This window comes from Diaporthe batatas (assembly GCF_019321695.1).
Source record: "Diaporthe batatas strain CRI 302-4 chromosome Unknown Contig00022, whole genome shotgun sequence".
NCBI classification, from domain to species: domain Eukaryota; kingdom Fungi; phylum Ascomycota; class Sordariomycetes; order Diaporthales; family Diaporthaceae; genus Diaporthe; species Diaporthe batatas.
The window spans coordinates 408,045-433,970 of NW_025408569.1; the positions used below are offsets into that span (position 1 = coordinate 408,045).

The following is a 25,926-nucleotide window of genomic DNA, read 5'->3' on the forward strand; positions in this document are numbered from 1 at the left end:
AGCGTCCGGCAGTTGCTGCAAGGCAGAGTGAGGTTCTTGATGCCCGGCTGCTTCGAACAGAGGGACTCAACCGAATTAAACTGCTGTTTCCTGGGATTTTGCAGATTACTGCAATGCGTGCGGCGGACATTTTGCAACCCCCTTTCGTCGTAATTGCTTGACAGAGCCTTTGTACATGCCTCGGCGATCAGCATGTTCGTCCGGACACGCCGGCGAACTCAAATCATTGATGGTAGTAGAAGTTGTATTTCGCTGCATTTGCACTTGCTGCGGGCTTCATCACTCGGCCAAGCACTAAACCCTATTTGATGAATACGAAAAGCATCAAAACAAAGCGAGTTTCTTCATCTAGCAGCTGATCTTTAGGTACACTGATATTAAACTCGAACCCTCATATGTGCACGACATAAAGCTATCTGGATCACCTTTTCGGGCAAAGGGTTGAAGAGCACGAAAACTTGGGTCTGTAAAATCAATCGAAGCTCGCCGTCGGAGGCTGAACAGCTCAATATCTTCCAGGTCGCCTCATTGTGCCATTGATATCCAGCTGGCTCAACAGATCAATTGACCCAAGTCTTTATTATTATCGGCACACCGCATCATCCAACATGGCAGTCATGGGTCTTATTCTTTACGCGCTGCTTAGCACTTGCGTTATGCGGGATCATGTCGTCACAGCAGCTTCGCCAGGCCATGCCAAATGGAATACCGTTCACGATCGAACAACCCAAGGCATCGCCAATTTAGAGGCTGATTTTGGCCTACGAGCCACAAGCTCGCGGAGTGACGGGGACTCGTCTGGTCCCTCAAACCACCTGGGCAGATCTCTCACAAAGATGGCAAACCCTGGCCAGTGGTCGGACTGGCTTGGAGAACAAACATGCACGCCGATTGCTAAAGAATCGCCAACTTCTCTCGAGCAGCTTGTTTCTATCATCAACGATGCGGGTGGCAAGAGGCAACGTGTGCGGGCTGTGGGGTCCGGCCACTCGACGTCGGACATCACTCGAACTGATGGCGGTATCCTGATCGACCCACATCAAATGGATAGTATCCTTGACGTTGACACTACAGCTCTTAACCAGACCGGCAGCGGTTTGAACCTCATTCGCGTCCAGAGCGGAATCCTCATCAAAGACCTGAATCAGCAGCTCGATGACCGCGGCCAGGCTCTAATGCACATGCCCGCCTACGATGGCCAGACCATATCCGGGGCCATGAGCACCGGGAGTCATGGGTCCGGGGCAAAATGGGGACCAATGCCCGCGATGCTGCGGTCCATCGTGATGGTAATCGGGAATGGCACCGTCTTCCAGATTGAGCCAGCCAGTGCCGCCATCACCGACCCGACCAAGTTCCCCGGCACGTTGCCCGAAGCTCCAGGTGTGCCTGTTGTCTTACTGCAAGACGACACCTGGTTCCAGGCGGCGCAGGTTTCCATGGGTTGCCTGGGAGTCATCTACTCTTACACGATGGAGGTGACAGCCGCGTTCCACGTATCCGAAAACCGCACCGCGGTTCGGTGGGAGGACATCAAGGGCCACTTTGCGCCCGAGACCTTCAACCCGTTGCCTGCTCCTTTGGCCGACTGGGACCACTTCGAATTAGTCGTGAGTCCATATGCGAGCGATGACGACGGCAAGCACCCCTGCGTCTGGATCGAGCGAGCCCGGGTCGGCAGCACAGCGAAGCGCGGCTCGCGGCAGGACTTCTGGGGCCGCATACTCGAGGACGTCGGCATCATCCTGTCCACAACCGTGCTGGACGACATCCTCAACTTGTTCCCACGCCTGGCGCCCTCCTCGATCAACACAGCAATGGAGCAGCTCACCACAGACGACGCGCCGTACGTCGACAGCAGCTACACCGTCTTCAAGGTGCTCGACTCGGAGCTCGAGCTCAGGGCGCACGCGATCGAGCTGCACTTCCCGGCCGAGAACCTCGTTGCGACGGTCGACAAGCTGATGGCCACGTTCCAGAGCATCGCGGACTGGAAGAACCTTTATGTCGCGGGGCCTGTCGGTATCAGATTCGTCGCGGCTTCGGATGCGCTGCTTGCGCCACAGACTGGGCGGCTGACGGCCACGGCGGAGATGAGCAATATTGTTGGGATCCAGAAGGGAGAGGAGCTGCTGCAGGAGGTGAAGAGTGCCATGTCTACAGCGGACAGGTCAATTAGGGTGCACTGGGGCTTGGATTTGGACACCGTCACTGCGCAGGATGCTCGTGACTGGTATGGGGCAAACTTGGATAGGTGGTTGGGTGTTTATCGGGAGGCGAATGTGAATGGGATTTTCAATAATAGATTCACGGATAGAATTGGCATCACGGCCGGGGTCTGATGGTGTCTTTTCGAACTTAGGTTGCAGTTCGGATAAGCCGGAGCGTTAAATAATATAGCTAGGTACTTTCCGGCTTTTAATAAAGTTAGGAATCGAGGGAAGGAGACACAAGGGAGTACGGATTAGAAGACCTCGGATCATCCTACCTACCTGAGTAATAAATGGGGTAATGCAGTCCAAGTCGAAATGATGGCGATATCAGATGCTTTTGCTGGCTATGAGTCCCTCTCATGTCGACTTGTGTTAATTTCCGTGGTCAAATCACCTGGGCATTGAGTGCGCCTATCAGGTGAGCAGAGACCTTGGATCCGGAATCGGATATATGATAAGTGATTCAGACAAGCAGCCGTAAAGGTTGGTATTTATGGCATAAATATATTTTGATCACGTGCCGCAGTCTGCATCTTCGGTTTTATGTTAAGAAGTCTCAGGGTTGGCGTGACTGCAACCCCGGAAATACATTGCAGAAGCCTGCTCGGTATGATTTGAGCATAAGAGGCTCCCGGAGGCGTGTGTGTGTGTGTGCGCGCGCGCGCGTATCATTTGTTGCCAAGAATACGGGTGGTCGGAAAGCAGCTTAGGAGATGTTGCGTGCCTTTCATGGATCAAACAAGCTGAGGAGCATCATTTGCCAGAGTGATGGTTTTGAGCGCAACCCTAGAATTTGGCGTGTTGCGCACGCCCAATTTCGTCGTCACATATTTGACGGAGTATTCCGTACAAGTAACGCCTATGTGTCGCATAAGCGCATGAATCCCTCCGGCTCCGGATTGATCGCCGTATAGCAATGCTCCTCAACTCTGGTTGTCAGTGTGACAGTCAATTCCGATATTGCATTGCCAAAGGCTTCCGCATTATCATTTCCATCTAGCTGGGGGCCAAAAAGCAACAAAGAGACTGAATTCATCACGGAATGCGAGTTCATCCGATGGGACCGCGGAACCAGGGGGGTCCTGATTCAGGGGCACCCCTCACCTCGGCTCACGGGCGGTGGAGCATGGATAATCCCACGCATACCCACGCGGGCATGGCGGCTCACCGCATACGGACGCACGCGAGGGGGGATTCCGTGGCGTAAGTTTAATGATAGCTCGGCCGTAAACAACTCTACTGTGTGGCTGCCCTGTCAACCTGGCTCAAATGGGCACGCTGCTTGAGCCTGACTGCCCTTGTCGGCGAAATCCTGGCTGGGGTGCCCAGGTGGGTTTCGCGATCTAGCCAGTCCCAGCCGGGCCTGGGCGCCGGATGCACCTGGGAAATCCTTCCCCCGCTTAAAACGAGACGCCGTTTCGAGTCCCGCGGCTGTTGCAGGGAGCCGCGCGACCCCGTGTAGCATCAGGATGCTAGTCTATACTCTGTACTATTTGTCGGGACCCACATCTGCCGACCTCTGCCCAAAAGTCATCAACTCATAAATCCCTCGCATCTCGTGAAGGAGCTTGTGGTGACCCTGACTAGTGTTGTTGACTCGTTGAAGGGAACATACAAAGATGAACGGCAAGGTAGAAACGCATAGGGCGGCCGTGGTCATAGTGAGTAGACGTCACGGTGGATTCCGTGTAGTTGCCAGCACAGTGAAGGGCTTTGCGGCCCAATATGCGTCGCTACGCTACGCTGATAACGAGCCACCGGCTGACACTTGACCGCAGCAACATGGCACGCCTCCCAAGATCGAGGTCCAAACGCTGCCCAAGCCGAAACCCGGACCCAACGATGTCCTCGTCCGGCTGAACCTCACCTCCCTCTGCGGCACGGACTGCGGGCAGGCCGCAGGCCACCTCGGCCCGACGCAGCCCATCCTGGGCCACGAGGGCATCGGCCGCGTCGAGGAGCTCGGCAGCAACGTCTCGTCCTACGACCCGACCATCAAGATCGGCCAGCGGGTGGGCGTGGCGTGGACGCGGGACTTCTGCGGCAGCTGCGCGTTCTGCACGAACCTCGCCCAGGACGGCGAGACGCGGTGCGCCCTGAAGCCACACTCCGGGACCGCCGTGAATGGCACCTTTGCGCAGTACACGCTCGTCCCCGCGCGGTACCTGCTGAGGATCCCGGACGACCAGTTCGGCGACGTGGCGGACGAGACTGTCGCCCCCGTGCTCTGTGGCGGTGTCACGGCGTACAAGGCCATCAAGTCCATCCCTGGCTTGACACCAGGCCAGTGGATCGCCGTGAGCGGCGGCGGAGGTGGTGTGGGCGCTTTTGCCGTGGCCTTTGGCAAGGCGATGGGTTATCGGGTTATTGCGACTGATGCAGGCGCTGCCAAGGGGAGCTACGCGCTCGAGGAGGGTGCCGAGCACTACGTCGACATTACTTCGCCAGAGGTCGTCGCCGCCGGCGTGGGCGAGGTGGTCAAGGGCCTGACCGGGGGGGTGGGAGCACCTGCGGTCATCGTGTGCGCCGGCGCGCCGCAAGCGTATCAGTCCGCCTTGGATATGCTGGCGCCTTTTGGTACGCTGATGTGCATTGGAATAACACCCCCTGAAGGAGTCTTCAATATACACCCCTTGATGTTCATTGCATCTGGGTGGAGGATTATGGGCTCTTCCGTCGGCACACGACGAGATACGCTTGAAGCGCTGGAGTTCATCAAAAGAGGCCTGGTTAAGCCCAAGGTGCAGTGGGCCGAGTTGGATCGGTTAGCCGAGCTCATGGAGGAAGTTGGCAAAGGAAAGGTACGTTTCCCCAGAAGAGATCATCCCATCGCACGACGGGGTATTGGCGGTTGAAATGCTAACGGTGTTGATCCAGGTCCAAGGGAAGTACGTTATAGACTTGGATAAAGCCTGACTTTGACCTAGAGGCGGGTTGGTATGTTTGTCTTGCAAAGGCGGAATCGATTCAGCGTTACTTACAATAGTACTGGCAATCACGTAATATTACAATTTTGAAGCTCCCTCTCTGGTAATACCGTAGCTCATGCATCGCACTACTGGTCAGTTTACGTTAAAGATGCTGATAATAGTAGTCCACGGGTTGCAAGCTGTTGCGAGGATTGCTGTGCTCCAATATGAGCTGGGGTGTGGCAGTGTCGTGCTTGATGTCTCACAACTATAGTTATGTAAAAGCTCCATATTCTTATACCACCTTGCTACCACTTGGAAAGTGCTCCAGTAAGCTGATGGAGGAGACTTCTGCTTGAGACCATTAGCAACGTCAGGGAAGATGATGGTACACATGCGAGCTGGTAACTTACAAGACTGTGCCGCACACCACCATTTCTGTGGCGCGTCTGCTTGTTGAAATGCCAGCAGGAGCAGTCCGGCTACTAGTACTGTAGATGGATTAAAAATTATCCAGGGAATGATTGGTGAGCCCAGGGCAGTGTGTTGAAATGTCACGTTTACATCCATGCCATTTGATTGACCATGAGTTGATTACACACGGCGGCGCGACAGGTGAAGAGATCACGGGCGACCAATAAATATCAAGCAACGGTGCACCGTAGACCTATATCTCGATTCCAATAAAGTGATATATGGCGGTTTCGGTCTCAACGCAGTACACGCGACGCATGAGCTCTACATTTCCCCATGCAGAATTGCGATACCAAAACACAGAATCAAATTGTTAGTTGATGCCAGCCAAATCCCAGTCCAAACCAGTGGAAGAAGGCGAGTCAGGTGCAAAGCGAGTTCACATGCAGTTCAAGTCTGGAATGCAACGTGATACTTTGTTTTGCAGTGTCATGTCCTGCTCTGCGTGTTCACTGTAACCAAAAAGGTTCAACTGTTCTTCGGGTTCGCCGCAGAAGGTCATAGCAGACACTGAGACTTGTATCACATACTCCGCGTCCGCAGTGGTCTCAATTTCTCTTCAATGATCACGTCAGTCCGAGCAGAATTATTGGGAATCAAAGCGTATATATCTGAGAGCGAGGCTATAGACATGACGTAGGCTAATTCAAAAAACGCGCGGCGAAATAGATACAGGTGTGACGTTATTGACAGGATCTGGAAACAAGTCCCTATCTTTCCCCTGGGACGAAAAAAAGGCTTTCATGCATACATGCGATGAGGGCTTTGTCCGTCTCTATCGCAGAATTGAACGCCTTCGCACGGCACCGCTCGTCACTGGAACCGACGGCGTAGCTGTCCCATTCGAGCTGGCAGCGGGTGACGTGGTCGCATTTGGTGCGTCGCCTGGGAAAACCTCGCCTTGATCCCACTAGCAATGAATTAGATTAGCCATTTTTGAGCTTCACTCAGTAGACGTTGTCAAAATGCTCGGGAATAAAAGTGCTGAAGGTTGGGCATCTAATACTTACGTGCTCCACAATACAACCCGCTTCCCACCTGAATCTGTCGACCACCGTCCCGATGCCGCCGCTAGCATTGTAGTTCAGGAAGCCCTGGGGGTCGATGTACGTGGTCCGCAGGACATCGATCTGGGTTGTTGGCCAGACAGGGCATAGGAAGGTCAGCGCGGCGTTGGGCCCATCGTCGGCAAACGGGTTGTGGTTCTGCAGGCAGTTAGCGCAGCCCTTGACTGAGGGCGAGAGACGGGTGACCTACGATGTATGTTGAGGAGATGAACTCGAAAGCAGCGGTCAGGTTCTTCTTGACCAGGAACTCGTCCGCGAATCTGTTGAATCGCTGCTCGGTCTCAGCGGCCGTTGGTGGTGGGTTCATCGCCTGGCATGGCTGAGGTGTAACGCAGGATTGCCTTGCTGATAGCACTTTCGTAGGTGGCTCAGGCAACGCGGACACTGGCAAAGCAAGGGCTGCCAGGAATGGAACGACTGATTTGGTCCACATTTTGTATTTTGGTGTGTTGAAAGACGATGGTGGTGTTCAAATGTTGGGTTGTAGACTGTTGTTGATCGAACATAGACTTTGTAGAGCGACCATGAGGCTCAATATATATAATCAACTATCTGCAGCAGAGTCCCTGAATCTACTCAACATGGAAATAGTATCGGGAGCATCATCTAGAGAACACAATCAACGGGAGTAGATCGAGTGGGCCCGGGCGCTCGCTTCGACAGGACCGCGCGCGGGATGAATCAGTAATAGGACCCGCGGTGGTTAGATCTCGGCAGGGCTGCCAAGCTCACCACGCTCGAACAGGCAAAATGCCGTAGTAAATCTTGGCGTCTCGGCGGTTGCATGCTGAGGGCTTGGACTAGGCAAGGGGCACCTGGAGAACTGCTCTGTATGGTGTTCCGAGCAAAAGTATCGTGTGGGTGCGGGAAGGTAGCCTCCGCCGATGTCACCCATGGTACAGCATTGTGACATGCCCTTCTGGCTCCTTGTTCTTAGCATACCTCCACATCAGATGGCAGCTGCAGACAGACTCGGAGTGGTGGCTTGGTCGTCCCTTATTGGATACGGCCCCGTTGTGCTAGTGGTATTCCGAGCACGCGTGTCTTTCATCGGGTTGTATGTTATCAACGCACCCGACGCCGAGGATTACATAGATCCAGTCATCATTACCAAACTGCCGAGACCAAAGGCTCGTGTGTTGCTCCGAGACAGTATTTTCTCATCCATCTGGCGAAGCTCTACTCCTCTTGTCAGGCACGCGGAGGTCTGATTCTTCGGGAAATGAAACGAGCCAGTAAAAGGCATTGGGCAACATGTGAGCAAAGCCCGAGCACGCCAGAACAGCACGCTTTCGACGGTCTCCAGATGTAGTGTATAAACCTTCAATCTGTTGCTTCGAGAACGAAACGAGGGCGACACATCAAAGGAGAGAGCAAGCTTACGCTGATATCACGGAAAGGTTGCTGATTGAGGGTCGAGCAAGTTTCTAGCGCAGCTCGACCTTGAAACAACGAGCCTCAGCACCCGCGTTCAAGGGTTCATCCCGGTTCCTCCCACCCGAGGCCGCTGATCAATGCTTGAATCACGGGGGGAGCGCGCGCCTCCCCAGCACCGTTTGGGACTGAGAGCTTGCCAGAGCCACAGCGCGCGGGTCAACCTCGAACCTGCATGTGGCGCAACCTACAATTGAGTTCGGGCCAGCGGTCTCGTGCAATGAAACCAAGACCTTAATTATTAGCTCTCCGGCTACGTCGCATCGTAGGGCTTTGCCCCAGAGCACCACATCTTTCCGAGACCCGGATTTAGATTGTTCCTCTCAGATACAGACCCGGGGAACTTCCCAATGCAAACTCGAAGATCACCGATTTGGACAATGTCACGAGCTCCCGAGTTGCTGCGACGAATTTGGCCAAGCGAATACATTCATCTTGCCCAGGTACCCATTGCCACGCTGTGCCAGTCACGGCCCTGAGAGAATCACAGACAGGAGCGACAATCACAGACAGAGCGCGACTCACGAGCCTCGCGAACTTTGGTTGACGCCGCATCGAAGTCAACATATCTGTCGCAGAAAGTACTGTTCACAGTCCCGAAGACATGTACTGATCCACATACACTGCAAAAACTATCGAAACCATGCGTTCTGGTAACTGCCGCTCAGAGTATCGTGGTGACCTCTCTCACAACTTCTCTCTCTTCTAGACCGCAGCGCGAACAGATTCAGTGAGTCCAAATCTGGAACGTGTCATCTCAATCATTCGAAAGAACAAAGCGAGCCACGGTTATTCCTGGAATAGGCATGGCATTCGGCGTGGCTTTAGGGTAAGACAGTCACGTCCCTTCATGGTATCCTAAGACTTGCAATACATTCTGGCAGCTTCCAATGCTGCCCAGAAGCAGCACGCCGCTTGTTAAGCCTTGGTGCTATTCTGGCCTCGCTGTACGACTGCTTCGCCGTTTCAGAATAGCCCTTTGACTATCTCAAGCTGTCAATTGATGTCGTCGATTCTAGATAACGGCGCCGTCGGGGGCGATGCCTACCAGCGTTGTCTGTGCGGCACCTGAGGCTACATGCCCTCTTCCTATACCGTTGTTGACATTGTGTTTCTTTCAAACACTAGGACTTTACGCGCTTACCACTGTGTAGGTACCTAGGTAAAGGGACCATACGCCTTCGGTATGTATAAAGATCAAGGACGAAACCACTCACGTGAATCAACAAATCACCATTACTTTGTCAACATGACCGAGAGGATGTCTGAAGGACGATGCGGGCATCTGGAATAGGAACAAAAGATGCTGACATAGATTTCGAATGCAACGGCCTGTCAACGACCAGATGGCTATGATCGCTCGCGCAGTTGATGACGGTTCAATATATCACGCAGGTGTGTCCCGTCATACTCAACAAGCGAAATTCGCCTTCCTTTCCAATCAGAATCAAACTCCCAAGATGCATGTATGTACTCCCCAATCGATACTTATGTGTTGGAAGCATGAGCCAAAGAGTGAGGTACTCGTGGCTTTGCACCCGCCCGGTGTACAAAAACGGCGGTCAACGCCTGCTAATTCCAACTGCCCCTGGTTGAAATGACTAAGTTGATCTACACTTCGCGGTGAGACTTCGACCAAACACATCGAAGAGTTGAGGAAACCAACCTGATCATCAAGAGAAGTCGTCCAACCCTCTTCTCGTCACCCTCATTGTGCTAGTCCGCTGTGCTGGTCTCGGCCTCTGCGGCCCAGCGCCGGCGGTAGTAACAAGCTCCATCTCGTTCCCGTCCTGGCTCTCGCCATCGAGTCTGCGCCTCCTGCCCATCTCGCTCCGCGGCGTCATAACACTCGACCCGAGGGCAAAGCTGCCGCCCGCGGCACCGCTGCCCTGTCGGGTCCTGTCGGGGCCGCTGTCCAGGTGCAGGAACTCGAGCATGCGCAGCCCGACCCTTGTGGCCTCCATCTCCTCGCGGAAGATCTTCCACGACGTCGTGAAGTATATGACGGCGTTCCAGACGCCCTGCAGCGGGAGGACCACGGCCGCGGCGATGTTGAGCCCGTATGACGCCTGGTCTGGGTACACGAGCGTGTAGACCCTGTTGATGGACGACGGGGTCCACGTCACCAGCACCGAGATGGCGAATACGAACGACGTCCGCAGGTACGCGAGCTTCACCGGATCCATGTTGCGCAGCTTGGCGCCGAAGCGCCGCACGCCCCGTGCCGTGCGCTGGAAGAAGTTCAGCCGCCTCCGTATCTTCACGACGGGTGCTGACATGTGCGGTCTGCGCCTGGCCCCGCTGCAGGGGCTGACGTTGGCGGAGAGCGGCGGTAGGGCCCGTATCGGGGAGTGGTCGCGGTCGTAGTCATCTTTCGATGCCGAGCCGGCGGATATGGTTGAGGTGAACTGCGTGCCGTTGAAGCTTACGTTCTCGAAGTTGCGCCCCTGGCCGCGGGTCTTGGAATACCCCAAGGCGCTGGAATCATTACTATTGACTAGCGTCACAGAGGGCGAGATGACATCGGCTGTGGTGGGCGAGACAGAGCTCGGCTCTCGCGACCACGGGTAGTAGTGCGTCTGGATCGGCGAGAATCCGCCCGGCGCATTCGGCGCAGGAGTGGCAAGCCTCTGGGGTCTTTCTTGGCCAAGCGACGTGTCGACTCGCAAGTGCGTTTTGTCGATGGATCCCTTGGTGGCGTTGTTGAGTTGAGTTGTCTCTGATGGCTCGATGAATGGGCTTGTGAAAGCAGGGTTTGGGGTTGTCGGTATGGTAGCACTGGTGACCTGGACTTCGGTAGTGACGGTGCCGTAGAAGCCCGGTCCGGCGTGAGATGTCAGATTCTGGTGAGACAACAAGAGTCGTTAGCCATCACGCGCCACTCCTCGGCTTTCCGCAACACAGCGAGCTGAAACGGGACGCCAACTTTGTCTCAAGTCACGGCGTGCCCGGATGCAGTAAATCTAGAACTTTGCGAGAGTTTCCAGCCTGGTGGTGTGCATTCCGCGTCGGTGTAACATACTGAGCAATTTAATCCCAAGGCGCTCATAGGGTCATGAACTTTCATGTTGCCCATCGGATGGCAGGCCGGCCAGAGCTCGTCCTATAGGAACGGCTGTTGGGACGCAAACAACAACAAGACATAGGAAATTTCAGGTGACGAGCCGGAATTCGGCAGTCATGAACGACGATACGCAAGGACGCCGGGGTGACACACCTTTTCCGCCGAATCCCTTACATCAGAGGAGTCACACGTTACCTCAACATCCATTTCGACATCTTTGGCCTGGTTGCTCAGGGAGAGATTGCGCAACTGATTCCGCTGGTGGAAGACATGATACCCAACAGCGAAGTAGATGACGGCAGACAAGACTGTGCAAACCCATATTGGGAGGTAGTAGGAATAAATCCGGAGTGCATTCCAGTCAGAGCTGATCCAGCACCACAACTAGGTCAGACAAACATGCTTGTCAGTCACAGGAGCTCAAATGACGGCTTGCTGACGGTATGCACAACGCGGGACCGTGTCACTCACCGCTGCGTCCCCATACACCAAACCCCTTTTCTCGCGAAGAAAGAGGAAGACAAAGGATGGGATTGCCGGGAGTCCAAAACATATCACACAGTAGAGCCACAAATACTGGCGGAACGTCGTGGGATTGAACGACATGAAGAAGACCATATAAACATTGATGGCCATGGCAAACGACCACCAGGGGTCAGACTGCATGAACCTGTAGATCACCAGTTAGCCGCGGTGATTTGCAAATGCCCCGCTTAACCTCAACTTGTAGAAAGACAACGAACCATTCAAACATGAAGCCCTGGGCCTGGCAGAGAGCAGACTGGCGATCTCGGTGCATAGCCTGAATCCCATCGTACGCAATCAAGCAGGCGACGCAGGCGCCTATGTTTGCGACAGAGGCAAAGAATATGAAGGTATTGGGAATTGTCCGTAGTCTCCTAAAGACAGCAAATGTGATGAAGATTAGAATGATCCCAAACAGAGAAAGCGTGGCGCCCATGCGCTCGACTGCGTTGAGGGTATTGATCTGGGCTGAGTCCAACATTGCGAACTCGCGATCCTCGGCCAGCGGTACGTCCATAACGGCTGCCCGGTGACCTACGAGGCAGAGGCAGGTGATTGTAGATAAGTAGTGTATTCCGGAAATCGGGCCCAGGAACCGCAAATAACGAACAAGGATGGCGTTGCGCCTCGTGTGGAAGGGTTGGTTGGTGCGGGTGGAATGGTGGTATTTCGCGTTTGATGATGGTGTGGCCGTTGATTTGGTCTGGTCGTGAGTGGCAAGGTAGGGCACACTGATCAATGTTTCCTGGTAGCTCAAGGACTTCAGACGTCAATTGTTTGCTGTCAAATCCCGCGCGGCCAAGCCACACCATGCGCGATGGGAAGAGGGTGTGCAGGCAATTAGTAGCAGTTGTCGGGTAGCGATGGTTGCCGTCGTAGTATATCGGGAGGACCCTTGATCATGGCGTCTGGATAACACTACTTTCCTAAGATCGAGTCGTAGATGGAGGACAACCATAGATCACACGGCGTCTATAGAACATGAAACGGCCAGGTCAATGGATTGTTTGATCATACAAATGAATATCGAATGCGGTTTGGATGCTACTGACTAATCTCGCCCCAATTGACATCTGCGATGCGGACCTTGGGACATGGGACCTTGTGGGAGTGAGCAGCAAGGGCCTGGGCCCGCAACCGTGATCGTGGGTGAATCAGAGGCCAGACGGTCGCGACCGGAACGCTGGATACAGGTGCCACACAAGTGTAAGGGGAGACCCCCTTGGCGCTGCAATGGCGACCCGCAGCGAGAGACGACATACAGGACTCAGACAGAGTCCAGCTCGATGGCAGCGCCCTCAAATCCCGGTGTTACAGAAACTCCGCCGGGATCGAGACTTTGTCTTTGGCTTGGGTGAAACGAGTGCCTTGCATAAATTTTGTTACTATCACGCGTTCAAGAAGGGCGCTTAGCTGTGCGTACAGCCTGCCAATGAGCACCACGCCGCGTGGGGCAGACCAGGGCGATCGATAATTGTATGTTCCGCGACGCGGTGGTGGAAGGCGCAGGATGAGGTATCGGAAGTCGAAAACGAATATATCACAAGTCGGAGCCGGGTGGTCACTCGGCAGAGAACCTGTGGCCAAGCGCGGCGGCACACATATGTTGTGTCGCGCAGTGCGCAGAACAAAGTTGGCCTGTCTGCCACCGGGACGCCCAATAACCTGCGAGCCGATGGCGGGAACGGGCAGGCGACTGGGTGCAGGGAGCTGGAGCCCTCAGGATATGCCACTGTCTCGACGGTGATTTGTTCGTGCGACAACCGAGGTCGGTGCTCGACACTGGTTGGATCAGAAATCAAGGACGCAAGCGACCACGGCGTCACAGGCAACGCTTCTGTAGACTTTGTCAGACGGCATTCGCCGGTCAAGCAATGGCCAAAACAGCCGGGCCTGCTTGTCTTGCCCAACCGATTACCAACACTCCTCTCCTCGCAACCTCGTTGACACGTGTGAGACAAATGAAATAAGATGGATGAAGGAGACGCCACGGTGACTTGGCAGCATGGCAAAGCGAAGGCGTCGCGCGATGGAGGGGATGTTACATGCACTCGCATCTCAATGGGCAGCTCTGGAGGTGTAGTGGGAATCATGGACTATTCAGTCCCCATATGACTTACCGTCAGGCCCTGCCCCAAGCACTGCCCTTCGAATGAGATTGTAGAGTACGAGACCGAGGGAAGAAGTCGCCAAGAGGTGGTTAAAAGGGTACAAAGTATTTGGGCGATCAAATGAGTTCAGAGTCTCGGCCGTTGATGGTCTCAGATCTTGTGTTTGGTGCCGTCTTGATGTCGCATTTATATGAACATTCCATAGGATATGTCACAGTTGGGCGGCTCTCAAGACCTGTTTCTGTTAATCCCGAGTCTAGTTCAATGGATCGTAGATGCCTCCTCAAGTGCTTGATCTGCGGAAGTGCGTGAAATGATAACTTGTCCCCGCCGGAGCACAAGTAGGAGCTACATACCTGGGAGCGACGCTTGACTGATAGCAGCACTTGAGTTGCATTACCGGTGGTCGTCGCCTCAGGTGACCTTGCTATTGTCATGGTGCGCTGCACTCAGCTCGTATAAGATAGGCCGCTCGTCCGTTCGTGGCCGCAACTCTCAGCAACCTTTCCAGCCTGGCCGAGACGAGGACAGGCGTTCAATACCGTCTGGTTAAGCAAGAAATGGCGGCTCTGCAGAGAAGACGTCAAATGCATCGCGAGCAGCTCGAGGAGAAGCCGGAGGCGTGCGCACCAACATCGGCCCGCTGGCCGTCACACTAAGACCGCTCTCGGCACCTCCCATCGACGGTGCCAAAAGCTTTAGTACGACGTCTTGTCATCATTGTGACTACTGTGGAAGCCCTTGGCTAGAGAAAGCCATCTGGGCCAGCAGAAGCCCTGTTTGATTGGGCACTTGGTACCGCCAGCTCGCAGTCTGGACCAGCACCAACACATTCACCCTAGACATTTCCGGCAAAGCTGCAATCATGATCTAACATGTGCATCGAGCTAATCCATGTCCAGCAGCTCGTAGATCAAATCAAACTATGTACACGAGTTACATATTCAGACTTTGAACGGTTTAGGAAATGAGTGACAGACACAAGCGATGCGCGTGCATTTCAACTCTATGAAGGTCCTTGCTTGCTTCAGTGCCAAGTGGTCAAATGGTGGCCGGGCTGATTATCGCCCGGCCGGAACGCTCGGTCTGGGCAAGCAAGAGCAGACAGAGAAACCTACAGTTCGTTTGGGATGTGGGAAGCGACGATCCCGAATTACTGGCAATGAGAGTGCATCTACTTCGGAGCTCAAGGAAGGCTGCATTTGCTCGAATCCGGCCCGCCACTTAATATCGAGTCCAGAAGCGGATACATACCTCGCTTTATGCCTGGGGAGCTCGGTCGGACGACGTTGTAGCAGATCGATTGGCGCGGGGTCCCGAGAACAGACCGGACTCGGGCCGTCACTCGTATTGCGTGTGACGATACTCGCCCGGCTACAATAAGGCGCAAGTGCAGGCAGCCGAGACACGCCCCGAATGGATACTTCAGGCCGTTGTTCTCTGGACGTGACAGATGAGGTCTAGTCTCTATTGTCTTCGGTCGAGAAAAAGCAGAAATATATTAGAGACCTGGTGGTGTGCAACCAGACCAACAACAACCGGGAACCCCTCATTGGGCCTAGATAGGTAGCATGCATACCTAGCGGCACACCACTCCTCGAGCGGCCACCGTCGGTCTGGCGCCAGCTCATACAGACTGCTCGATGGCGAGTCAAGTCAAGTGGAGGTGAACGGCAGATGAAAGCAGGAGCTTGCATCGGTTCTGCACTGACAAAATGATTGTTTTCCTCGCAAAACAGCGGCGTTGTCCACAAGCACTTGAGGTAATAGTTACGGAGAACCTTTCAACTCGGCGGGAAGTGTCGCTACGTACCTAGGTAGATTGTCTTTCTGTCATGCCCTTCCTCGGATCTCGTGTCGAACTCACCTCGACAATTAAATTGCTCGTACCTTGTTCGGTTTCTCACTTATTCTCCTTTTCCTTCCAATGTCACTAAGCCACACGCGGAAAGGACATAGAGCCCACTACGTGTGTCATACAGCGATTCACCCATATCAATGATCATTGTTATCTATGTACATTTTAAAATCTGTCAACCAGAGTCTCCAAAGAAGCAGTGGCAGCATAAAATGCATCTAAGTCAACAACTTTGCATTCTGTGAATATTGCTATACCGCTTTACAATTACTTGTTGGCGGTGATTACATCGAACAGCGGTCGTTCCAGATATTTATCCCAGTACGCCTGGTCCTCGCCATCCTTGGATGGAGGAGCAATCTTCTCCTTGGCATCTGTCTTCACATTCTTCAGGCCAGCGCCTTCCGCGGCCTTGAAATAGACCCTGTGATCAAGGTCGAAATTGTCGAATTCGAGAGGCGGGTTCGTCAGGAAGATTGTCCGGACCCGGTAACCATCCTGTACTTCTTCGATGATCTTCTTCCCAACGCCGTACCACCCATTGTGCTCATCAAGCCCAGGCCACGAATCACGGCTACCATGAGACGCCTTGCTGGGTATGATGCTAACAAATCTTCCACCGTGCTTCAGATACTTGGCGATGTTGTTGAACGCGTGGCACATCATGGCTTGATTGCCAGCGTAGTTGAGACTCCAGATCCCTGCGACGACATCGAAAGAGCCAGGATCAGCGCTTGTCAGGCTGAGCGGGGCGAAGACGTCCCCCAGCTCGAGCTCAATGACATCTTTCGGGACGGATGCGTCGGCCGCGATGATCTCCTTGGCTTTCCCCAGCATCCCTTTGTTGATGTCCACGCCAACGACTTTGCTTGCGCCAAGTTTGGCCACCATGCGAGCAACAACACCAGTCCCAGTTGACAAGTCGAGTATCCTGAGGCCTTTGACATCCCCCAGGTTCGCGAAGAAATTCACCGCGGTGCAGCGGCGGGAGGGCAGATCGAGGGAGCTCTCGTACTCCGACACGAGAGCGTCATATTGCGAGCTGTCGAGCCTATCCATGAAATATCCGACTGAGGTAAATTCGTAGAAGTAGTTTTGCTTGGATCAAGAAATGATGAGTTGTAGTGCCATGGATGCTTTTGAGTAGACGGGGAGTTCCAGGTTTTGGACTGAACAAGGAGAGGGGTGCGTAAGCTGACGACGCACAATCGTCAGCCGGCAATTAAATCGACGTCCACTGATATGATGGTTCAGAGCTGTATGCTTATTGTGCTTATCCAAGCTTCCTTGATTGCATTTGTAAGGGGAACCCGTAATAAACAGCCATCATTGCTGAGCTATGTTTTGTCGAAGGACTGTTTATGGCTCCGGATGTGTACGGAATAATATAAGCGAGTCCACTGGTAGCTTGTCAAAAGAAGCTCTCCTGGGCACCCAACAAGTGATCGACAACAGTGCGACGTGTTATCAGTTCGTGAGGAGCACCATTTTGGCATATTCCCGACGTGGTGTTCGTCCGATGGAATGAGATCCTTTGCCTCACTCAACCCAATAAATGTGTCGCTCAAGAAGTCGTAGGCAATAATCCCAGCGTGGCCAATTGTGCCGCGCGGGGAAGTTGTTCAAAGCTATCATTATTACCATGTCGCGTTGACTGCACCGGAAACGGCCAGCAGGGTAACATTCCCCACTGATAAAAGCCCACCATACTAGTTGCACCCTTGACACAAAGACTGGGTGAGAGCCTTTGAAAGACAAAGCAGCGAGATTGAGTTTTGGAATTGTCCTCATGACGCGGATGTGGAGCGTAGCATCATTAACTCAGACTTTTCTACGCTGATTATTCCATGTGAGCGGCTACCTAGATATGCACTAAGATCTCCGACGAGGACCAAATAGTTGTTATATACCATCAAAGGCTGAGAGAGTCATGGCAGGGCCGCCCGCTTCAAGTTGGGGCACGGGAAATGACGGGTATCGATCCGAGGACGAAGACAGAACTAGTATTCCTGGAATTGAGCCCTTCGAACCCCCTGACATTTACGACAAAGAGGCGAAGTTTGAACCAGATCCAGCACTGGTGCGGAACACCTGGGTGAAACTGGACGAGTCCGATTTCGAATACTATATACCTGACTTCACCCGTCCGGGATATGACGATAAAGTACAGGCTCAATGGGATGAAAAGGTAGGATTAAGGCAAAGACCGAGACAGGGAGGGTGGTGGGATTTAATGAGGCCGGCACTGCTGCGAGCCGACCCTGCAGCTAGTGAATATGCACGGTAAGTAGCAGGCTCTCGAGAATACATGGATACTTAATTGAAACTTTATTGTAGGCGGTTTGGGATATTCCCCGATCGAAGATTGAATGAGCGTTTCGAGGCACGATCATTGTTAACTCCAGTGCCCCCCTCCGGTGGCAACAATATACAGTGGGGGGTTGAGCAAAGTTTCCAAGCCACGATCTTTCAGTCATTCACAACCCAAGAGGTCAGATCAAATGTAGATTTGGTATCTAGAACTTGCGTTACTAACACTGCGTACTTAAGTAGCTATCCGACTTGGGAGCCTTGGACCCAGCTCAACGTGAAGTAATGCGGAAACCAGACTTGGGGGGGAATCTACACCAGTTAGCACTCTTGATAATTTACCTGCCGATGAATAGTTATACTCACTCAAATCAGTCTCTTGAGAAGGGAACGATGGTCCAAGCTAGAGAATTTCCACCCAGAAATTAGTGACGACTTCTGGTACAACTTGAGGGGCGAAAGGAAGAGTTGGGCCGCTGAAGTACGCAGCTGGAGGCATTTGATTTTATTGTCAACACGACTAATACGATGTACCAGGAAAATGAAGAATTATGGACTGCATTGCAGCCCACCCTTCGACTTGTCAGCAGGGTGCTGGAGAGCGAACATCCGTTCTGGAAGGCCATGCTGAGCTTATACCACCTGCGTCCAGTCCCCGAGGAAAAGGATGGCCGGACTGATGAGGAAAAGGCAAGACCGGAATACAGACCATATACCTCGGTATGGTACGACGTGGATGCAAGTCAGATGTATCCTTCCGCAAGGCGGCTGATGGATGCCGGGTTTGACTCAGAGGCGGCTGCACTCGAAATGCTGAGAATATGTTGGCAAACCCTACCTTTTGTCACTGAATCGGTTCTAGCTAACAGATCCTATAAACAGTATTGAGGTTTTCCATTGTATATTTCAACGGAACAGCACAAGCATTCACTCGACCAATTTTTGAGAATAAAGACGCCCCGAACCCGGAAGATTGCAAAATCCGAATAGAGATCAACGCCATATACATTTGGCCATTGCTTGCTCCACAATTCTCGGTATCCGAAAAATCGGCTGTCGCCTTCATCTTGGCCAAGGTGATTCTTCATGAATTTGCAGTGAGTCAGCGCTCGATGACCGGTCACTATGCTTCCCTGCTGACCAACTAACGCAACAGCATGCAGCTCGATGTAAGTGAGGCCACCAGTCTGCTTTGCAATTTGACCTTTCTCTTGGGAGACGGTTTTTGCTTTGCCACAAGCCAAAGGCGGCCAGACCTAACTTACACCGAGAGGAATCAATACTGATGGTCTCAATGCCTAGGTGCGCAACTGTTCACATTGAGACGGACAGAATTTTTGATCGATGTGATGAGGGATGAGCCGTGGATTCCACCTCGGAATACCCACTTCAACGAGCATATTTGCAATCTTCTAAAGGATATGTTGAATGAGGTAAATTCCGGATTCTTCGCTGAATATGTGTAAGTTTTCTGGTTGCCGTTTGCTATCATATTCGGAAGCCTCTCCATTCGTCTTGAAGTGGCGGCACAGGGACGACATCTGGACTCCCTTGGATCTCTTAGAGGGCATGCACACATGGGCACTCAACCGAGTCACATCAGTGTGCAGGTAGGCACAGTCCAAGGCCAATTGCAATACTGACATTTTCGACAATCAGGTTTCAAGAGGTTCCGCAAGTTGAAGAGGGGAAATGTTTTGAACAGCAGGTATGGCCTTCCAAGCTCATCGCTTTCACACTGGTATACATGGCTGACGCCTCCGGCATTGACTCAATTAGCTATGGGGCTCGGAAATAGTCCATCTTCCCGAAGCAGCTGAAGGGAGGTATACTGATGCCTATCGCCCGGTCATAGTAACCAGGTCTTGGCCGTGGGCCCACCCAAAGATCCATATGCAGAACAAAGAATCCGTCGATGCTGGACTATATGCTGAGTTTATACAGCGTAGCTACAGAACTTGGCTTCTTGACCCACCTGCTTCGGCATATGAGCTCATTACTCCCCTTCCCGTCAGTTACGTTGCCAAATTCATGCAAGAATCATGGTGGGACACAGACTTTGTGAAATTTGGACATCAAGGATTCAAGATACCTGTCCATTCCAGAGGTTCCAACACACCATTAAAAGCTGCCGCGAAGTCCAGCGAGAGCGTTGTCGAGTTTGTACCCATGCTGGCGATGGTGATTCGCAGCCAAACAGCGCTACAGTTCATTAAATATGCCATCAAAATTATGTACGAGTATGACTACCCGGCCATATTGCGGTATTTGATGCTACTTACCCGCGAAGCCGCATCGGCCAGCATTTTGCGCAACAGACTATATTATGAGAAGAGAACATGGTCCAACAGACTGCGTGGAATACGCGACTTGTGCGATCGATCTACGCAAAGCTTCGACACGGTCTGGAATTCTTTCAATTATAATTTGCAAGGCAATCCGTCTCCGGACACCTTGGTCGATATCATTGGGCGAATCAGCCACGACATGCGTCAAATGTTAAGAAATCTAACAGAGCTGAAGCGTGAGTGTTTGTCAAATCTTTCGAAGTGAACTAAAGACACTGAACCGCCTTTTCAGGACTCATAGGTGTAGAGATACAGTATGCGCAAGCCATCGCATCCCAATACATCTTGAAGACACCCGAAGAACGCAGGAAAATACATCGAAGATATATGTGGTATCTTCGGCAAAACCTTGGGACAATGACCGACATGATCACCGATGTACTAGATCAAATTGGACGCGACCATGAAGCAGATGGCCATATTGAATGGCGGACAATCTTCGCGCCGTGGGAGGCACGGTTGACGTTCATAGTTGCGTCAAACAATCGCGTCATCGACCCTCCGCTGCGGCGTGATATTGAAGTCGCTACTGATGCATTCGCGAATCTCAGAAAAGAGACGCAGCAGACTTGTAATGATTTGGCTGGAAATCTAGGCCAAGTGGATAGTGTTCGTCGAATTCTCGGTAATGAGTACATTGACCGCCCGATCACCACTTCGCAAGGACCGCCTCTTCCCGGTGTGCCAATCGCCAGGTCAATGATGGAGATGTCCAAAGCTCTGGAGGCAGCCGCAGTCCAGGAGATCATAGGCTTGGCAGGCAATCGAGGCATAGACGATCTTGTTCAACAATGGTTGCGAATTCTGAGGGTCTACCTCGGATTCAATGACCGCATTATGGGCATCCAGACACAGGTTGAGGTAGCAAGAGGAAAGGTAGACCTCATGTCGCTGAAGATTACTCTGTTCCAGGCCAAGCGAGACGAAATTCAGCCAGCGGGAGCGGCAGAGGCAGGCCAGGCCGCCAAGGACCAGCAATTGGCCCGGATAAGGGACCAAATAAGACACACTGTTCGAGACAACCAGGAACTGATCACGCATCTCAGAGAGATTTGTCATGAAGAGGGCTATGATGGTGATGAAGAGTTCCAGACTATCATGAGTATGCCATATGAGGTACCTCAACAGCCAAACGCATGAGCATCGCGGGGAAATGGAAGAACCGAGAAACTTTCACGAAGGAGAAGGAATGGGGAAGATTTTGGCCTATCTCGTAATAATTAACCTAGGAGAAGAACTTCTCGTTTTGCCACAGAATAGAAGGTGCCCTTGCTTGCGCGCCCACGCAAGGTCTGTAGAATTATGAAGAAGATATTTACATATCGTTGCATGTAAGAATGAACAGTTACAGTTCGGCAAGAACGCAATATATGAAGCATCTTGCGTTACCCTCGTATCACCCTTTGGAGTCATTACTTCGATCCTACCAACTGATCTGGAGCAACGAAGAGAACGGAGTCAGTAGTTCCCTTATTGTCAGCATCCGCGACCGCCTCATCACGGGCACGACCGTACCAACGTCCGACGGTGCCTCTCTTCTGCACAGGGGCTGGAAGACTCGGTATATCAGCCACAAATACATACAAGAGGACCAGACATTCATCTTTTTCTCACGTACCGGTATCGGAAGCCGCACTTCGAGCGACAGTGGCGCACTGGGGAGGGTTGACGACAACACCAGTCTGGGGGAAGGGCTGCAGCGGCCCCCAGACATTGCCGTTATCATCTGCGCCAACGCCCTGTGTCAAGAAGGCCATCTGAGAAAAGTCGTGCGGGACTGGGGGGACTCCGGGGACATCTTGCTCGCCCTGAACCCAAACGTTCACAGGCTGCACGTACGTGCCGGCAGTGATGTTGTTCTTGGTCAGGATGGTCTTTTCTATCCCGTCAATCTCTGCGACGACATAGAACTCGCGTGTGTAGCGCGACAGAATCTCGCTGCGGTACTCAAACTTATTCTGGGCATTCCTGCCGCCGCGCAAGCCAATAGCTGCGATGATGCGGTTGGTGACAGCACCCGTGCATGGGTTGACATCCATTGCGTACAAGGTGACTGTGGCTCGGTTGTTGGAAGTGAAGCCGATGAACTGTGCAAGTATCAATAATCCGCGTTGGAGCCAATGAGGGGGTAAGACATAGTGGACAGATGGAAGACTTGACTGACCCTTGATTCTGCAATTTCAGCATTCGCGCTTGGGTTGTCGACGCCCAGGAGACCTAATTCCATTCTGATATAGACGATGTCTCCAAGAGTGTTGATCTGAACGTTTTGTGCAACAATGCTGAACGCAACCACTTCGCTTCCACGTCGGAAACCACTAAAGGTTACAAAGTCCCCAACCTGGAAGGGTGCCATTGCGAGTGGGTCAGGTGCAGTGCTAAAGGGGAAGCAGTGTTAGTGTATGTGTGTCTAAAGGTACCTAGGTACCTAGGTACTGTTGGGGTAGGAATACTGACAAGGTCCCAGGCCCAGCAAATGGACGGTTAGTCAATGGACAAAGCGGATCCGTAGTGTTCCTTGGAATGCACATGGGAAACCCTGAGAAGGACGAGATGCTAGGACTGGAATCATCTGCGTTCATGAAAGGGGCGGCGGTGTATCCGACCGAGAATACCGAGTTGCGGTCAGCAATGCGAACAGTCGGTCCGTTCTGGATCTTCATGCTTCCATCTGCATAATCCATAGACTCGATGAATCCACTGGCGAGGCCTTCAAAGAATTCGTAGAGCTGGATCTGAGCTACCCGAGCTTCTCCGTTGACAGTGTTTCCGATTACCTAGCGGTTTCACTTAGTTACCAGACCAGTGTAAAACAATGCGTATTCAAGTACGCCAGCTCGACTTACCAGTGTCTCGTAGCCGATGAATTCACTCTTGCTTGCGACGAAGTCTCTCCATGGAACCCAGGCTGCAGGAAACTGCACAAGGAGGTTCTTGGGCACATTCATGGTAAATCCATTTACAGTGATGGACCCGCCACTGTTGAATGTCTCATCTGTGGCAATGCCGTCTTCAAAAGATCCTTGGACCCATAACGGCGCATCTTGAGCTTGCACATGTGAAATTTGGGTGAGGAAGGCCAAGGCCGTTATGACCAGAGACAGGTACGGCAACATTTTGAAGAAGCGCAGGTATAGTAATCAGGGTGAAGTAGAAGGGAGTGTAAGCTTCAAAGAAGAGTCAGTACCCTTTCGCCACGGGTTGGGAAAAGAGCAAGACTGTATGAGCAGATGAAGCTGAGAAGTGCGGTGAATGATTCCAACTTCTATTTTCAACGAGGCTCCCCAGGCTGCTTTTATCATCTCAAGGTCTTTCATATCTAGAGAATCATCTACCTAGGTGCCATTGCGCTGCGCTGCGCCATAATTCCTCACCATCTCGAGACGATGCTATCACCCTTCGCTTGCGAGCCAGACTATCGAACTTTCCAATCCTCTGGGAACCTAGATGAGCCATTTTCTCCGAAAGCCAAGACATCGCACTGTCGTCTTTTGTTGTTCACCCCTCTACTCCGTAGCATTACATGTTGAGCCAAGATCATGAGACCATTGCAAATTTCCGTTCACATGCTGGTCAGGATTCGCACTCCGGGACTCTCCAGACACCGAGTCAAAACACCACAGTATTAAGGATCATTGCCCGCGTCCGGTGTGCGGCTTGGCCCCCGGCCATGCGTATTCTTTGCTCCACCGTCGAGGGCTTTCGTCCCTGCTGCATCGCAGCATGCACCGCGGTTTACCATTGGAACATCCTGGTCTTCCCGAGAGCGAAGGCTACCCCAAATGCTGGCCTTGTTATTTTGTATGTAAGGCACTGACTACGCTGCGAGCCAAGCAATGGTGTTCCAGCCTTGGCAATCTTGGCTCGCGTAGAATTTCCAAGGGATGCCAGCGCAGAACACTGGGCATGGTGAAGAAGCTCCTTAATGCCCGGGAGCGGCTCCATAGCTGAGGCTGCTCGTAATAGCTATTGGGTGTTCACTGACAGGCCGGTGAAGCCCTTGTCGAGTTGGGCTGATCAGGCCAAGCCCAGTGTGGGGGTTATCGAGCGGCCTGGAGCAATCCTGGCATTTCCCGAAGACACTGGAAGGAAGCACCAATTTTCAGCTTGCAAGCTAGGTCCCGTTCGTTCCTGGTCCGGACTTGTGCAGCTTTCCTCCCCCCTCCATTGTGGGGCTGATGTTCCTGTTCACCCCGTGAAATTGGCTCGCCACGCCGGTCTTGCCCCTCTCAGGCGATGTCGTTATGATGAACTAATCGGTTGAGCATGCCGCTGCACATGATCAGCGGTGAATAGATGGGGAGAGATGCGGAACATTCACTTAGTCTCGATATCTAAAAATACGACAGTAGGACTCGTTCTAGCGCAGATCAACTCTGTCAGTGCGTGTTGTTAATTGCTCCCGGAAGTCAATTCTGAACTGATCAGGGTTGCAATTACGGAAAGCTGATGCCACTAAGATGCAGCAGAATTCCATTCTGATCACGAGAGCTGTGGTGAATTTTTCCATCACGGTAGCCATCCTGGTCTACAACGGTTGTTATGCGCCAGGCGTCAGTGAAGCATTTGTAATGTGACGATACCCAATGTCGGGTACACCATATTCGCTTTTCGGCATATAGGTTGCGGGATAAGGGGCACTTATGGGAATAAAGGAAGCGAGCTGGTTCGGAAAGGCAACTTTTGGCGATGGTAGCCTACCCACCAAGGGAACGGGTGCACGCGCGCCAAGAGATCGCTTCCAAGGCTACCTCGTGTCGTGGAAATAAGGTTAAGGCCGGGGTAACCGCTACCACTTTTTTGCAACCCCCAATCCCCAGATATCTTGTTGTACTGAATCAGTAAATCGCTATGAACACTTGGCAGTCAGTGTGATTGTTTGAATTTGACTCGAGCCGCAATGTGTGTAACCTCCTGCCCGAGATCCTAGGAAGCACTACATGATACAGATAGTTTATAGGCATCTCGCACACTGCCGAGAACAAAGGAGTCATTCGACCTCAGACACCTACAGGATTAGTGATTGCTGACAAAATAAGGATTCAAGGTGGTGCGCCACGTTTTTTGCGTCTTACAGATCACTACTTAGTACCTCGCATGTTCCAGGGTGGTCATCCTATGGGAGCAGTGGACCGCACCCTCTTCCAGGTCTTCTGATGATCTTGTGAGGGTGTGGAAGATGCGACCGAAGGTGATAGTTGGTGGGTAATGGGTGGGTGACTGGAAGAAAGGACAGCCGGCATCCAGCCATCAATGGCCCCACGGTAACATCCGGAGCAGCTCGGACTCGACCACGGCAGGTAAGTCTTTCTGGCCAGTTGTTTACAGGGAGGAGGCTCCGGAGCCGCTCCCGGATGTAACTCTCTACCATGGCTTCCGCCCCCTTGCAAGGTCATGGGTCCAATGTCTCTTGTGCAGTGTTGGTCTTGGTATGCGCGAAATGTAATAGCTACCTTGCGGTAGGTCGGAGTACGGGTGCGGCTGGGCTCTATGATCAAGCCAAGCGACATAGTAAGAACGACTCAAGAGGCGATAGTTTGTTGACTTTCAAGATCCACATTGGCAAAGGCTTGGCTGCCAGGGGAAGATATCATGTGCAAGATCTTCCCGTGG

General features: G+C 52.6%; 6 protein-coding genes across 6 annotated transcripts; 2 read left to right on the plus strand and 4 right to left on the minus strand.

The window, feature by feature from the left end:
• Window positions 1–608: 608 nt before the first annotated feature.
• Window positions 609–2,342, plus strand: KVR01_012867 (uncharacterized protein; the record flags this gene model as incomplete). Its single annotated transcript, XM_044781288.1, has 1 exon — window positions 609–2,342. The coding sequence occupies one exon, from the start codon at window positions 609–611 to the stop codon at window positions 2,340–2,342; it is 1,734 nt and encodes a 577-aa protein (XP_044638023.1).
• A 1,355-nt stretch (window positions 2,343–3,697) lies between these two features.
• KVR01_012917 (uncharacterized protein) lies at window positions 3,698–5,129 on the plus strand (the record flags this gene model as incomplete). The annotated part of the gene is made up of 3 exons (XM_044792442.1): window positions 3,698–3,874; window positions 3,992–5,014; window positions 5,091–5,129. The coding sequence occupies exons 1-3, from the start codon at window positions 3,833–3,835 to the stop codon at window positions 5,127–5,129; spliced, it is 1,104 nt and encodes a 367-aa protein (XP_044638073.1). The 5' UTR covers window positions 3,698–3,832.
• A 1,242-nt stretch (window positions 5,130–6,371) lies between these two features.
• Window positions 6,372–7,096, minus strand: KVR01_012877 (uncharacterized protein; the record flags this gene model as incomplete). Its single annotated transcript, XM_044786345.1, has 3 exons — window positions 6,372–6,506; window positions 6,607–6,801; window positions 6,854–7,096. The coding sequence occupies 3 exons, from the start codon at window positions 7,094–7,096 to the stop codon at window positions 6,372–6,374; spliced, it is 573 nt and encodes a 190-aa protein (XP_044638033.1).
• A 2,674-nt stretch (window positions 7,097–9,770) lies between these two features.
• KVR01_012918 (uncharacterized protein) lies at window positions 9,771–12,203 on the minus strand (the record flags this gene model as incomplete). The annotated part of the gene is made up of 5 exons (XM_044787154.1): window positions 9,771–10,624; window positions 10,877–10,940; window positions 11,315–11,545; window positions 11,633–11,831; window positions 11,980–12,203. The coding sequence occupies 5 exons, from the start codon at window positions 12,201–12,203 to the stop codon at window positions 9,771–9,773; spliced, it is 1,572 nt and encodes a 523-aa protein (XP_044638074.1).
• A 3,669-nt stretch (window positions 12,204–15,872) lies between these two features.
• On the minus strand, window positions 15,873–16,803 carry KVR01_012981 (uncharacterized protein). Its single transcript, XM_044787389.1, has one exon. The coding sequence runs from the start codon at window positions 16,712–16,714 to the stop codon at window positions 15,923–15,925; it is 792 nt and encodes a 263-aa protein (XP_044638137.1). The 5' UTR covers window positions 16,715–16,803; the 3' UTR covers window positions 15,873–15,922.
• Window positions 16,804–21,923: 5,120 nt separating this feature from the next.
• KVR01_012862 (uncharacterized protein) lies at window positions 21,924–22,669 on the minus strand (the record flags this gene model as incomplete). Its single annotated transcript, XM_044782419.1, has 2 exons — window positions 21,924–22,400; window positions 22,478–22,669. 2 exons carry the CDS (start codon window positions 22,667–22,669, stop codon window positions 21,924–21,926), a joined length of 669 nt encoding a protein of 222 aa, XP_044638018.1.
• Between the last annotated feature and the right edge of the window lie 3,257 nt (window positions 22,670–25,926).

What these genes read in the sequence shown, in the direction of transcription:
- KVR01_012981 (XM_044787389.1), bottom strand. Translation starts at nt 16,714, where the DNA reads ATGGATAGGCTCGACAGCTCGCAATATGACGCTCTCGTGTCGGAGTAC.